The 15,984-nt window shown below is 44.5% G+C and overlaps 1 protein-coding gene across 1 annotated transcript in view; it reads left to right on the forward strand.

Annotated features, from left to right (window-relative positions):
- Window positions 1-15,984, forward strand: part of NEURL1 (neuralized E3 ubiquitin protein ligase 1) — a 161,948-nt gene that overhangs the window by 92,353 nt on the left and 53,611 nt on the right. Inside the window, exons 2-3 of the mRNA XM_059821457.1 lie at window positions 5,231-5,472; window positions 10,165-10,486. Of these exons, the coding sequence (XP_059677440.1) occupies window positions 5,231-5,472; window positions 10,165-10,486 (564 nt within the window). The remainder of the gene's footprint in view (window positions 1-5,230; window positions 5,473-10,164; window positions 10,487-15,984) is intronic.

The raw sequence follows: 15,984 nt of genomic DNA on the forward strand, positions 1-15,984 counted from the left end.
ATGCGTGCGTCCCTGGGGCAGGGCTTCCCTTGCCTTCCCCACACCCACACATGGTTTCCTTTTCTTCCTTCTCAAAATCCTTCCTTTTAAATGCTTATACAGTAAGGCCACCTGCCAGATGATAAAGCACTGTCTGTCAGCCTCTTTTGATAATGCAATAATTTTGAAACCCTTTTCTCCTTTCATAGTGTGGTGTTTTGCCCTGTCCACTCTTTTCGCTGTCCCTAGCCTGCAGGACAGGTGCCTCTGTCACCATCCCCGGACCCCTCCTCGCCTCCTAGCCAGGTGGACAGGGATTTGTCCTTCCCGCTCGCTACTGCGTGTCAGTCCCTGGGCTCCAGTTTGAAGTCATCTTTTCTGTTTCTTTCAATTCCGAATGCCATTTATTTCACATGCTGTAAGAAGTTTATCTTCAATACCTTGCAGTTAATTTTCAGTCTGAAATGAGTTTTGACAGTATTCTGATAGGTGCCTGTCGAGATTTTTTCAACTGGAAAAAATGTATTTTAAAAAAATTAAATCCAGTCATTTCTTGCAGCATTTAAGAAATCCCAAGTCTTTAAGATTACGCTTAATGTTTGCAGAGCATGAACGCTTCTGGTGAAAACCCCTAACAGGCTTTGGGATGCATTTTGCTAAGCTGAGAACATCCAGTGCTGCCTTTTATATAGCGTGTGGATGTTGCTCAGGCCTTGAGATCCAGGAGACCAGGGACATCTAACGCACGTGGAGGGAGAAGTGTGCCACCTTTGGGGCAATATTCTGCTTTCTCAAACAGGGCTCCAAAAAGGATGCGCTTAGGCATGGGACGCTGAAGGCAAAGCGGTTCAGAGTACTTCACACTGTGTTTCACGTTAATGTCTCCTTCACCTTGGCTTACTAAAGGTTTCAGAAGATCCAGCCCACGTGCTTGTGGCTCGGGGGAGCAAGTTGTACATTACCACTTTTGCTGCTCTCTTGGTGGGGCTCATGGTATTAGGGGCAGGGTGTGTTCAGGGTTCAAACCCAGTACTGAATGAAGTGGTTCAAACAGCATCTATTATTGGGCATGAATTGAAAACTGAAGTTTACCCAATCTTTAAAACCGTAAGAGTGAGCAGATGCTGTTCTTTGTGACCCCCAACGTGAAACCCGGAAAGCTGTATGGGGTTCCATGGTGAGTCTCTAGATCTGTAGCCCTTTGACACAGAGGCTTTTTTCAGACAGGCATGATTTTGCTCTTGTGACCTTTGTCACAAGATGCCAGTCTGTGTAGCTCTGGTGTGTTGTTACAACTCCTGCTTGTCAGGGGGAAGTTGTGTTATGTTGTGGAGTGGGAAATCTGCAGTGCTCTTGAAGACGCTCTCAGATTTCAGCCTTCTTTCAAATACTTACTTGTTTGCATTTTTTATTTCAAGCAATTACTTCACCTTTGTTAGGTGGCTCGTAAGTCAGGTTATGGCAGAGGAGGAGTCTGGGACAGACTCTCGGTTAAAGGAGTCTTGCATCGTTGCTGTGAAATCAGGAGGACTTTTGCCTCTTTTGCCAGCTGAAACTCTGGGTTTGTGAGTTTCACTCAATTCTTCTACATAAAGAAAAAAAGTTTGAAACCTACTGCAAGGGCCCCAGCTGTATTGTACCAGTAATGCTGGTAGCAAAGGCTGAGGATGTCAAAATGTGTAGTAGTTTAAACAAGGGGATGGGAGAAGGCTGGAGTCCAGGTCCAGCCCAGTGAGAACAACAACTTTAAGCAGATGATTTATTTTTAGCCGGCCAAGCAAGGACAGCAATGTGTCTCACCAGCTTGTGTTGCTAAAGTGTCCCTTTCCTTGTCTAAGTCCAGTCTTAGGTGTTTGTGTTGCCATCTGAAGCTGCATGGCGTCTCCTCCTTTTGGAGTGGATGTGTTGCCCTGATGAAGTTGAGCAAGGGCCTGTGTATTTGACCCATTGCTTTGTAACTTCTCCAAGTATTTGTAAGGTGCAAAACCCCGTTGTTAAATAGTTGCACTTTTTAAAATTTAAGACCTTTTCTGGTCCTTACCCAAGTGTGTTCATCATGCAGGAGTCATTGCTGTGTAAGAGCATTTGGGAGAAAGAAGCGGATCTCCTCCCCGTTTGCATTATTCGCCTGTGGAAGCTGATCCTGGGGTGGTTTCTTCCATTCCCATAGAGCATGGTTGCCCTGCATTTCAGCTGTCTGCATGGGGGGCACTCATCCTGCAGGTGTTGGTCTGGCGTGGGTTTGACCCATTCTCATGCAGCAGTGCTGGACTGTCACAGCAAATAAGCATTCCTCTAACATCCTTCCCCTGGGGTCAGGCAGGACCCTATGGCTCCATAACACTGTTCCAGCAGACGCTCTGGACATATGTGGTGTTGTGATCAGAGCCTGTTTTGAAAGCTGTGGGCAGTTTTCGTAACTCCATTACTGCATTTTAAAAGGGCACGATGTCCTATGGAGAGGTGCGGCAGCTGCTATCACAGCCCAGTTATCTGGTAAAATTAGAGCACTGAGATATGCAAACAGGTTAAAATGTGTGTGCCTTTGTGCTGCACAAAGTTATTTTGGTGACTGACTGCTAGCAAAAAGTTTCAGCTACAAAATTCAGATCTGGATGCAAAGAAGTTATGAATTGAATGTATATTCACTGGTAGATTCTTCTCTTTCATGTATATGCACCCCTAGAAGCTATCAAAGAAGTGTTGAAAAAAGCAAGACTGGAAATGATCAGAAAAAGATTTTTTCATATTGTTCTATGGATCCCTTGACTTTAAATTACCTCAAACAATTGATTACATCCCTCAATATGTGTCTTGTTTCAGAAATGACTGTGACTTCATATATATTTTAGAGAAGCTGAGAAATTTAGGAATGGAAGTTTTTACACTAGATGTTTATTTTTAATTAGTCTACCTATAAAAAAGGGATATAGCAGAAACAGAGAGGCAGCTAAGAGATGAGCAATGTGGAGATCCAGTGACCTGAAAAATTTCTGCCAAAAGAGAGGCTGGGATGGTTTGCTTTGACCATCTGTCAACGGTCTTGTCCCTACAGACCAGCATGACTCACCTGGGGAGGTGGAGTGGAGCAAGGTTAAGTCAGCCGCTTTTGCTGGCTCTGGCTCTGGCTCGTAACCATTTGTGATGGTGAACGGCATCATGTTTGCAGTGATAAAGGAAATACTTCATTGTGAAATACCATTAAGCCTGAGGAACTCATTAGCAAGGTATCACTAAAGCTGAGGGTTTAACAGGGTTCCAGAGGGGTGGCAGTATAGAGCATTTCTGGTTTGGAAAAAAGCTAGTGATACTGGAAGGAATTCAACCTCCTGTTCTTTGGGGCATAAGACAGCCTCTAATTAAACAGGTCTTAGGAGATAACCTCGGAAGGTTCTTTCTGCAGGGCTGCTGTAGCTTGTGTCATCTTCTGACCACCCAGTCTGGGCTGTGGGGAGAGGCAGGGTGTGCTGCCCCGGGTCAGTAGCATGCCCAAAGGGAAAAGGTCAGGCTCATGTGAGCCCTTGCATCCTGACCTTCCCCGTGTCAAGCTCCTCCTTCCAGGCAGTCTGTTCCTCCTGAAGGTTTCCCTCTCTGACCTGCCTGCTCAGGTGAACCTCTACTTTTTCTTGGTACTCTGCACCTTATTTCTTTTCCTCCATCTGTGAGGAACAGGAGAAGGAAGATGACTTATATTCCACATAATTTTTAGCATCAAATAACTCCCAGTTGGTTCATCTCTCCCTTAACGCATTAATGAAAGTGTTTAAAGCTAACAGCCCTGTTTGTCTGGCCTCCCTGCTCTGTTCTGAAGGGCTAGCACTGTTGCTGGAAATGGAAGAAAAAAATAGCAAGGGGATGAGTGGAGAAGGCCGGAGTGACAGATGCTGAAGTTGATATAAAATGTTCTCATCAACAGAACTTAAAATCCTGGTTTCTGGTAGTTATTCAAGCTTGCCCTTGATGATGTGCCATTACAACTTCATGTAGCTACAAGCTAATACTACCCAGAAGGCTGGGAGGAAGAAGGTCCAGACTTTTTATTACAAAGCCAAGACTTACATTAGAGGTGTTAGCATTATCTTATAGTAGCTACATAAAGACATAACTGTCAGCAATTAATTTGCGTGAAGAATGTATATAATTAGTTTCTATAGTTTGCGTGTTTGAGGAATAGAGTTTTTAACCATACTGTTTAGTCACGCATCTTTACAGCACAAACTGGCACATTGTTAAGGTCATATTTGCTTTTGTTGCATCCCTGAGTCTATCACAGAATAACCCTTTATTCTGTTGATACTCTGTTTCCAAATCTATGAGTATCTCCTCCCAAACATATGTGCATAATGTAGTGTGTATGTGCACACAAGGAAAAGGAAGCAGATGACTTGTGTTCAGTACAATGATTGTTTTGTTCTTGAACTGCTGCAGGCTCCCTGTTGAAAAGAAACTCACGCATCCATTCGTTCATGAACAAAGCTGCTGTCGTGACTGTGTTGATCGTGCATTGACTCTTTGTGTAGGGCCTTGGTTAGACAAAGACATAATCTCCTCCCTGCTTCATAGCCTTTCTCCCTCTTCGCTTTCCCCACCGTAATTATAGCGTGCTGATCAACGCCTTCATGACAAGTGGGATCTCAGTTGAGGTTCCCATCAGTGGAGGATTGAGGAGAATGGATGGTGGTTGGTGGAGTAATCCAGGTGGGTTATTGCTGAGTGGTGCTTGTGTATAAATTAGCAATGTATGTGTCTGAGCTGACACTTAGCACAGGTGGGTAGGACAGCATCCAAAGACACATGAAGGCAAGGCTCGATGGAGTTGCTGTTGCAAAGGAGGAGTGAGAGAAATGGTCAAGTTGCGTGGGGGTCCTCTGGAAGTGGAAGATTTTTCCCTAAGTGTGACAGTTTTGATACAGCAACTTCACACATGCTTTGCTCCAGTTTTGGAACCAATTCTTGCCTTTTCTGATGTGTGGCCTCAAGATGGCCTGTGATTGCGGTGCTGAGCTGCAGTCTCCATGTCGTGCTCTGTACTGTCACACTGTTTAGATGGGAGCCTTCAGTGTCCTCATAGCCTTTTATTGTTCAAGATTCTCTAGAAATCCTTAGTGATTTACAGAGTGGGGATTTGACTAACTTTTACTTTGATCTATAGTTCCCTTCTGAAGTACCCCTGCTTTTTTTTTGCATTGAAAGTTTTTTACTTATTACTCACAGCAGATTTGAAACCCTTTTTTCCCCATTCTGCTTTCAGATTCCATAGGTGGGTCATTTTCGGCTTCTTCCCACCGATGCCACCACAAGCAGAAGCACTGTCTCCCCATCCCACAGTGTGGAGCTCTGTCCATCAGTCCTCTGCTTTTCCATCCTCACACGAAGGGATCCCAGATCATCATGGACACGACGCAGAAGGCAGTGAAGCGCCAGGCTAGCTTCTGCAATGCCATTACCTTCAGCAACAGGCCCATCGTTATTTATGAGCAAGTCAGGCTTAAGGTGAGTAAATGATACCTTCCCTTATTGCCATGGGAGCTGCTGTGAGTGAATGTTGGGGTGTATTAGGCTTTGGTGCTTGCACCAGATCTTTAGTCCTTCCTTGAAAAGCACAGTAGTCAGATCATGGACTTAAAGGTCTTCAATCTTTGTTGGTACTTCTGCTTTTGTCCCTAGTTCTTGGAGCCGCTGTAGAAACTGGGAACAAAAGTGAAATCCATGCTCTAAAAGAGCTTATCTTGATGTTAGACAAGGAACAACAGATTAAGTTGAGATTGCTTGGAAAACAGCAAGAAAAAAGGGCTGTGTTGGTCAGTCCAAAAGGCATCAGCCTCAGTATCTCTCTAGCCAATGTGTCCTCTCGGCTTTGCATGCATCCTGCAAAGGAGTTTTACTGGGCGGGCTGGGGGAGGGTGGGGAGATAGTTAATGTGTTCAGTTCCACAATGAGCACTTTCCTTCCTGTAAACAAGGCAGCAATGAAGGCTGGTCTCATGGAGGTGGGAGTCAGCCTCTCCACAGCCAACAGATAAGAGGTGAGAAGGACCTGGAAGTGAAGGTGCTTGCTCCTGTGCTTGGCAGGGAAGATGAAAGGGTTTGGCTGAAAGGGTGAAGGGAGCAGTTAGTGCTGTCACAGTTGCTGTCTAAGAAAAGGATCTTTCTGGCAGTCTGCTGACTTTTGTTGAATCAGTCACCTGATAGCATTAAGGTCAGAGGAGAGAACATTGCAGGCATCACATTTTTCTCTCTGGCAGAGGCTGATTTCACTTCCTTTGTGCCTGCGGTAGCCAGGAGGACGGAGTTGGTACCCCTTGTGATGCAGCTGGTGTGGGAAGTTCAGCTCCTCTAAGACAGCATGTCTCCATGTGCACCAGGAGCTGCTGCCCGATGAAGAAATTCATCAGTCCCCTTAGGAACTTTTTAGACTCTCAGCACCTTGAAGGAGATTGAGCCCCTTTAAACTTCATCCACAGATATTTTCTAATCTTTATGCCCTCTAGTTTGTGGGACTGCATTTTTCTGTTCTTAGCTGATTTCATGCCTTTCATTGGCACAAAGTAGGTCATCTTCTTTGGCAATTTTATTTCATGGCACACATGAAAGATCAGCCTGCAAATCCTTCATTTATGCACAAGGAATTTTCCAGGAGATTTATCTGCATATAGCTACTGAGTCTGAATGACCCTGCTGTTGCCCATTGCTAGAGGTATCAGAGTGCTGGGACCTACAGCAGCGTATCAGCCTTCCCTGCCTCTTCCCTTACAGCCAACAAAGGATCAAGAAATGAGGAAGATGCCTCCTTTTGAAAATATGGAGAGATTTCAGTGATTTCAGGCTCAGGCCCATAGGTAGAAAATCCCTCCTTACAGGTTTGTTATGTTTTCTGTGGAGCTCTTACTGCTTCCATTCAGGCTAGAAACCCAGCAGGACTCAGTCACATTGCCTAATGGGATTTTTTTCCACGTTCGCCAGCAGTGTGGACAAACAACTGCGAAAAATTATTTGGGAGGAGATGAAAGCAGCATTTTGTTTTTGAAAACACCATCAAAGATTTGAGTGGGTTTAGTGGTTTAGGCAAAGGTTCTGGGTTATTTCTTCCTCATTCTGAAACAATGTAGCTATCTCTGGAAATTCACACTTGTTTATCACTGTGTATTTTAGGATTTTAGCTTGCATAATATATGTGAAGAATACGCATGCAAATCTGCACAAGGGATTTACGAGCAGAGCTCCTGCTGAGTCCAGTGGGAAGGTCTCAAGGGAGTAATCACAAGCTTCAGCAGAACTTGTACTCTAGGGATGGATAGAAATGTGAAAACATCTTTGCTTTTCTGATTAAGTCCATCCTGCAATGCAGTTGCCTTGCTATTGTGTGTGCCTGTGGAAAATGGCATCTTAAACCTTCTTACCAGCTAAAGACTAACCATGAACTCAATCATTCAGGTCCTATAAAGTCTAAACTCCCTTTGGAAAACTAGAGGAAAGAAGTCAGGAGATTTCATTCAGTTTATTAGGTATTGTATCTCAGGTTTTATTCTGAGATTTCTCTGGAGCTTTGGGAATGCCATCAAGCAGCCGGATTTCCTCTTTCTTTGCCTCCGAGATATATGTCCCAGTATGGTTTCTTCCATGTAATTCAGGGCACTGCTAGGGAGTGGAGTGAGGTTATCAAAGGTGATACAAGGCACAAGGCAGTAAAGAGCAGGAGCCTGAATCTGTGGAAGCAGCCATGGCTTAGCAGTTTGGATATAGATTGTATCTTTTCTGCCCCTTCTGGTACCCGGTGGACCTCCCGAGCTTTTCTGCTAGCAGTTGCTGCTGAGGAGAGAATTTGGTCCGTCATTAACCATTGCCTTTTTTAGCAAAAATGTGTACCCTTTGTCCAGCTGTGTCTAATTCTTGGCAGGCTTTATGCTAGGTTTTAATTTGGATATTAGTTTGCTTGTGGTCAGACTGTATTGAGAACTGTTTATAGGTGCTGATTAATACATGGAACATGTGCAGCCTTGATTACCATATGAATATTTACTTCATGTGGCCTATGATTTCTGTGAAGTATTGGCAAGGGACTGTGAAAGAGTAAATTGTACAAATAACAATGAGGCCATATTTATCGCAGACCCAAAAGCTTTTAGGGCTTGCAGTAAATTTACTGCAATAAATAATCCAGGCTTCTTCTTGGAGTGTGCATATATACCCCATTTTGTCACGTGCATGCGCCATCCACCCCCCTTCCATGGGGGACATGCATGATCTTATCCCATCCTGGCCAGGCATATAAAATAGCAAATCTGCTTCAGTCCTTTTTAGTGCCACCCCAGTGTCCATCCCGCAAGCAGGCGTTTCCCATGGTTCCTGGGACTGAGGTCAGTGCTCAAGTGTTTCATGTAAACAGTTTAGGTGCTTGGCTGGACTGAGTAGGGATAAAGAGCAGCACTTGCTTAACTGAGGAGCTGTCTGTTGATAACTTTTTTTTTCTGAAGCTCTAAGTTATCTTCTCTGATACTTTGATTATAAAACAGAAATTTCTAGGCTTTGAACAATGTCTTTTTTGTGAGATTGCTGTGCCCCCAAGGGCACACGTTCCAGATTTGCCTTGGAGAGGAACATGTGAAAGAAAAATGCAATATTTGCAAATGTGATTAGAAGAGAATTCACAAGTCCAAAGAAAACGTCTTGGAGAATCCCTTGGTGAAAATCCTGTGCTGTCAGCTTCCTAGCTAGGACACAAGGAGCTGCTGCCAGGCTTTTGAGAACAAAGATCTGCAGTCCTGGACAGTTCAGTTTTTGGCATTGCCACTCATCCGAGCCATTAGCACTTTGACAGAGGGAGAAATTACAGTGAGGTAGCAAGTTTTGTATGACATCTGATCTGTGGTACCTATCCATGTTTCTGCCCTTCTGCAGCCAAGAGTGAAACTGCTTGAGGCTGCCAAGGCTTTGATGGAAGAGGGCTATCTCAAGTGCTCTCATGTTTGCTGCATGTTCAGTGTATGATCAGAAACACCAATTATGTGTCAACTGGCATGCAGGAACTGTCCTGGCCCCACATCAGGATTGGATCCAGCTTCCTTAGGTCTTTCATTTCCTAGTCTGGAAGCTGATAGGCTGAATCCTTTTGAGAGGAACAATTCCCAGGAGGTTCATACTCAACAAAACAACAAAATGAGAGAAAAAATTCTCCAAGGCCATCACCTCCATCTGGGGACCACACTAACCCTGGAAGACTCCCTGCTTCCATGGGAAGAAAGAGACCTTGTAACTGGGTCATGTTTTGGATGTGCTGCACGTGTTTAGGACCCACTGCCTGCTCCCCTCAAATCCCCTTCAGGCCAGGGCTCAGTTCATGTGAGAAGAAGCCAATGAGTCTGGAGGCATCTGTGATCCTTTGTCCTGCTGTCTCACGGGTGTAGAAGGGTGGATATGACACATGCACCATCCCAAAATATATAGCAGATGTTCCTGACCCCAGACACACTGAGTAACCGTATACTGACAGGTGGGGTGTAGATGTGCACAACATACCTTGAAAAACACCAGTCACACCTGAAATAGATAGATTTTCCCCAAGAGTAAGACAACATCTATCATTGTCTCCTGATTGTGTATTTAATATAGTTAAATGATTTAAATTGTGCTTTCCCACACACAAGTTCTCTGCTGCAAGGCTGTGATTTCATCCAATCTGACAAGCTAAACAGGGGTAAGACTGTCTTTTACTTGGCTGGGAAACCCAGAAAACCCTATGGTGGTGACTGTGATTCCAGAGCCAGTGCTTTTCCCTCAGGTCATAAGAGACCCCATCATCCAAATACCACGGGGCAAGAGCTCTGCCGCTGTAGGTGCTGTGATAAAAGCTCTTATGGCCATTTTTGGCACATTTTGCAAGAGGATGATTCCTAGGCCAAAAGGAATTACCCTAGAAATAGAAATGAGTCATCATGCAGCTATAATTACATTTCACCTCTCTGCATAGATTTAAATTCATTTTTTTTATATGTGCATTGTATCCTAAGTATGCAGCATTGCTGCGTGGAGCTGAAAATGTTACAGCAGTGTTTGGTGGGTAAAACGTTTCCTAAATCTAGTGGGCTCATCTGTGCTTTGGCCGTCAGTGCTTGATGGCATAAAGCCTGTCGTGTGTAAGTAGATGTTCAAGTGCCAGACGCTGTTATTGCTGCTGTTATCTTTGCAGATCACTAAAAAACAGTGTTGCTGGAGTGGGGCTCTTCGACTCGGGTTTACTTCCAAGGATCCATCGAGGATTAACCCTGACACTCTGCCGAAGTACGCGTGCCCCGACTTGGTTTCCCAAAGCGGTTTTTGGGCCAAGGCTCTGCCAGAAGAGTTTGCAAATGAAGGAAACATCATAGCCTTCTGGGTGGACAAGAAAGGACGGGTTTTCTATCGGGTGAATGACTCCGCTGCAATGCTCTTCTTCAGTGGGGTGAGGACGGCAGAGCCCCTCTGGGCTTTGATCGACGTCTACGGACTCACCCGCGGAGTGCAGCTCTTAGGTGAGTACCTGGGTCCAAACACGTAGGGATGATGCTGAGCCGTCCCCGGTGAAGGGCCAGCCTGATGCTCCCCATCCCCCTTGCTGTGCTCGTACAGGCGCAGGGAGACGGCCCTTGTTCCTCCCCAGAGCATCTCATGACCTCAGCCTGGATCAGTGGGTGTTTGAAACTTAGCATGTAAATATAATACGAATGGGAGGTGGGAAACAACCGCTACGGTATAGCACTAGAAGCCATCTGTAAATAAGTGGATTTCTGCTCTATCAGAGCATAGTCTGGAGTGTGGTGTATACCTTGTAAAACTTTCTTTTTATCTCATCTACTGCCTTCCCCATGCTGAAGTGGGAAAATGCATTTCACACGTTATGGATAAATCCTTCCTGGATGGCACTATCATGATTTCTGGCTGGTTTAGCAGGCCGATTTGAAACATGGACGTCTTCCAAATTACCTGGGAGAAGCTGCGGCTGGTTTTGCCAGGATGTTGCTTTCACAGAGGAGTTTGATTCAACCTCTGGAGCCTGAAGGTTGGATATACAGTTGGGGTTGGAGGACGACGAGTGCTGAGTGCCTGTGTCTTCTGCCATCCCCAGCTGAAATGGAGATATTTTGGCAGTCATGAGGACTCAATCTAGCCCCAAATGTGCAGGCTGTCAAGGTTTGGGCTATTTGAATTTTTTCAGTTCTTCTAAGGTGTATAGAGACTCCAAGGACCCAACTTAAGGGGCAGCTAGGTTGCTGACCTCTTCTTGGCTGCAAAAACTATTGGCCCAAGATTGCACAAGGCAGAAGAATTAAAGAATTTCTTGGCAGCTTTTTGCTTTCTTTTAGGAACAGAAAGATTTATCTTTTGTTGTGAATCAGCTTGAATCGGAGCCACTAGGCAACTGTTCATAGGCCAAGGTGGTGATATTTGAACTGGGATCTAGAATTTGGGCAAATGTCACGCCAGAGGTTCAGTTAGAAAGAGCTTACGAATGACTCCAAGTCTGGCTGTTCTTGCGAGATTTGGCACCTCGGGACTCCTCCGTCTGATTAATGAGGGCCCATAACTCTAGATTTTGTGTTTCCTTTCAAAACACGCAAGACATCATCTCCTATCTGTCATCCGCCCCTGCATTGTCCTAGCATCTTCCACATCCCCTTTCACAAGGAAAACATGACTCTTGCCAGCCACTCAATGGCCTCTAGTCTAACAGGCTCTGGACTCTCTGGTGGGTATAAAGTCCATGAATGAAGCACACAGCTGCTGAGTTTACACAGTTGGCGTGGAGCTCAGATATGTATTTATAGCTTGTTCCAGCAGCCTTCAACAGGCTTTAAGCCTAGCAACTGTGCCGAAACTTCTTTGACTTGAGTCCTCTCTATCTCCATTCATTATTACACAGCACTAAAAGTCAGAGCAAGGAAACTGTTGGCTGAGTTGCCTCTGGGTCCTATAGACATACCCGCTGCAACGCTCTGCATGCCTGTTTTAGTGTAGCAGACCACACATATAGTACAGGACAACTTGCCAAAAACTCCCAGGACTTGACAAATGAATCTCATAGCTTAGCTGCAAACACATGGTTGAATTCAGCCTGGTATGGCATGCAGGGTATCTGATGGAGGCTGGGGATGCTGGAGTGGTATGTTGAACAGAAGAGCCTAGCATTTCAGATTCCAGTTCAGTGATTTATTCCCTACCCACCCCCAAACATGTTCCCTGTCCTTGAGCCTCACTATTTTCCCAATGGCTGTTGGGTTGCAGCGTCATACTGCACCTCTGCACTGCCTCCATTTGCTTTTATGTGTATTTCAGCCAAGAATCTGACCAAAAGCTTTACCATTTCTGGTGGCTGTCTTTCTGTTTATTGCAGAATTATTCCCTCCCCACTCCCAATAATGTAACCTCACTTCCAAAATCAGACTTGCCCGAAGGAAAGACTTGCAGCAGTAAGTCTTGTGTCACTGCAAGATCCTAGCTCTGCGGGGAAATGCAGAGTGTGCATTTATTTCCCCAAAAGTCACAACTTCTAAAACTTCGCAATTTTGTTTCACTTATCTGCATTACAGTAGCAGTTCCAGCCAAAATAAGGGACCCAGTAAAGCAGGGCAATGACCAAGTCTAGTGACACTGTTCCTGTCTTGCAGATTTAATAAAGAGAGACTTGGGCAAAAGGGGGCCCAAAGCCTGGGAGGTTAAATGATTTGCCAGACGTTACATAGCAGTGTCATCTGATTCAGGGATGCCATCAGCCTTGTTGCCCAGCTCAGTCCTGCCTCCCTCTCTATCAGCATCACAGACATTGCACGACACTCTGGCATCACTAAATTGTACCTGTGGATGAAAGAGAAACAGCTGGTTTGTACCTTAATTTTTCATTTTCTTCGGCTTATGGCTTTGCCCATAGCATCAGCCTTACTGGTAATTACCCACATGTAATTACCCACTGCTGTCAGTGCACAGGTTTATGTGGCTGTTGCAGATGTTCCTGGGTCCGACTGCCCTTGCTGTATGCTCAGAAGCAGAGCCCTTTAAGCAGCTTCTTTGCCTGCTTGATTTTGTTCTGAAACAGGTAAAAAGGACTTGCATGGTCCACTGCATCTCAGATGAGGGGAGGTCAGCAACTGAGTTTGGATGACGTCTTGCCTGTCACTGCTGGAGTGAGTCAAAATGAGAGACTGGCTTAAATCCACCTTGAAGGTGGCTCCAGTGATGAGGTTCACAGTGCTTACACGGTTGGTCACAGGTGAGAGGCTACTCCTTGCTCTCCTCGCCTCTACCTACGTTATAGAGATGAAAGGGCTTAAATTCACCCAGGAATCTGGTCTCCTCTGACCACAAGGTCTCAGTTGGTTTCCTGCCGCAGTGTAAAGGCCTGCATAGAGGAGGTTGTTGCAACTGAGTGCACACATGTCCTGTGTTTTAGGGTATGAGTTTCGGCATAGATGCAGGCTTACGTGACCTGTAAACGTGCCCTTATACAGTGACTCTCCTGCCAACATGCTCAACTTCCAGGCTGGATGGTTTACAGCTCTGCTTCCCTTTTTGGGCAGCTAGTTTTGCACAAGTGCACTTTTACATTCCAGGATAATTTAAAGTAATATTTACTAGAAATGTAGCTTAGCCGTATGTTATCACTTCAACATACACACATGCTCATTCACACTTCAAAAAGAGTCCGAGAAAAATGGAATATAAGCAATCTGCTGCCTCGCTGCTATAATAAAGCATCAAAAAACAAAGGGAAAGGAGCAGCTGTTTAAATCCTGGGGTCTTCAGAGCCCTGGAGGAAGGATGGCAGCTCCTGGGAACCAAATGGTGTTGTCCCACATTAACCTGCTTCTTTCAAGCACTTGGCTAGTGAGCCTGGCATAGACTAAGAAACATTCATGTATACTTTCTATCGACTCACTGCTGGACAGCAAGGGTGGCAGCTTTCCTCAGTGATGTGTAACATAAAGCATAATGCATGTCTTCAGCATTTTTCTGTACCTTTTGATGGGGAATTCCAGGTTTACCTGCTGCATGGTGCCTTTTTGAAAATTGCCCCATTTTCTTGGCAGTGATATTGTAGCGCAGGATTACAGAATGGTTGAGATTGGAAAGGACCTATGAATATCATCTAGTCCAAGCATCTAGTGTCTTTTCTTTCAAAGCGTAACAGATATGCTCTAGAAGTATGGAAAAATGGGACTGCAAAGAAATTATGATTTCACCATATTGCCTCTGCCCTGTATTTCCAGCGGGGTAATGTGAGGCACGCTCTATCAATTTTCCTTAGTCCCATTTGTTACTAGTATGGTCAGCAACCAACCCCCTTTATTGCTTATTACTCCATTCACGCTCTTCTCCCATCCATCTGTATTTTAATTCATGCAGTATTTCAAAGTAGTCTTAGTCTTTTACCAGCACAGACTTGGAAAACCAAGGATAATTGTATTTAGATTGGCACACTGAGAGGCACCTGTTGAAAGCAAAGCTTCACCACCTCTTGGAAAGATAAAATATCTGAAAAACTAGTAAGACCCTGCAAACTGGGAAAATTTTAAATGCATATGTATTAAATGTACATGTATTACATTTACCCGAAGTAGAAACAGTATAAATATATACTTCAGTCATAAATGCTTATACAGATTCTAGTAGAATTAACTGGCAGTGCTGTATATTATATTATATTACATATTTGGGAAATCTTTTCTTTCTCCAGATCCCCTTCCTACCTTCTTCTTTCTTCCTGTTTGCAAAGTATCAAAAGTCAAAATATGAACTGATTGTGGATGGAAATGTACCTATCTCAGGACTCAAGCTAATGTATATTTGACAAGAAAGTTGCACATTTTGTAGAGAAGGAAGGAAACATGTTTTTTTTTCTTTCTTTACCCCTGTCAGTTCTTAGCTAAATTGAATCTCTAGCTCCAGGGCACTTTTAGAAGAAACATTAAATAAGCCTCAAACGAGGTGGATTTATGGGCAAATTTTGGATGTGAATGGTATAAGACTGATGATAAATCTAATTTATTACACGCATCTTCAATTTTACCATGTGGTTATTACTATTTTATTTTCCAAGTGCAAAACTTATTCTCCATTGCCCACAGGAGTCCATTCTGTTGCTATTCTGACACATGCAAATAAGCAGACTGATCTGCCGAGAGTGCTTCGCACTAAACAAAATGGGATAATCAAATATGACTGCAGTGTATTTTTATAGTGTATTGTTGAAAGTGGAAGCTATAAACTATTTATCCTTTCTGTGGAAGTCTGTGACAATCTGATGGAAAAGAATAACGTGTTTAAACAGAGTCCTACTTAATGAAGGCAAGATATACATGACCTGCAAACAGTCAGTTGTCATTGTTTTTCCGCATCTCCTAAGGGGAGAGAGAATTTAAATTGCTCATAAAGTTTTATTGTCTGTAGCTGTTGTCTCTATGGCAGCGGCAGGAAGCTCTCTAACATGGCTAAAAAATGTGAAAACAGTTTAATAAATAACTAATCTCTTGCCATTTTAATTAATCCCTGCTTTGCCATAGAACCTCTGAGAGGACATATTTTTCCAGATGCAATAGGTACCCGAAAGTTAGCCCACAGCCCAAAGGCAGCTCCTTGTGCCTGAAGGTCTCTCTGTCCTCCAGGTCTGTCTGTCTTGCTTACGATGATAAGACGGCTGGAGACAGCACTTTCAAGCAAGCCAGAGCTGGTCTTGGCCTCGTGAACGCAGTGGGTTTTTTCCCTTCTCTTTGCATGTGATTGTTAACAGCGGAGAATTTGTGCCCATGAGCCTGGGCTGGCATCTGCCCCCGGCCCTGCCCAGCCCCTGGCAGCGCTGGGGGTTTCGGGTGGTGCCGTTGAATGGCAGACACCCCATAAGTCAGAACAGCCAGATGCCAAGTAAAATAAGGTCTCCGAGGAGTGAGCATTTCAGACTTCACCCAGTCTCGATGAGGTGTGGAATTATGAAATTGCACACAGGCTGTGTGCGTTACATAGATTTTATCAGCGTTGCTCG

Source organism: Gavia stellata, chromosome 9 (assembly GCF_030936135.1).
Source record: "Gavia stellata isolate bGavSte3 chromosome 9, bGavSte3.hap2, whole genome shotgun sequence".
Taxonomy (NCBI): Eukaryota; Metazoa; Chordata; class Aves; order Gaviiformes; family Gaviidae; genus Gavia; species Gavia stellata.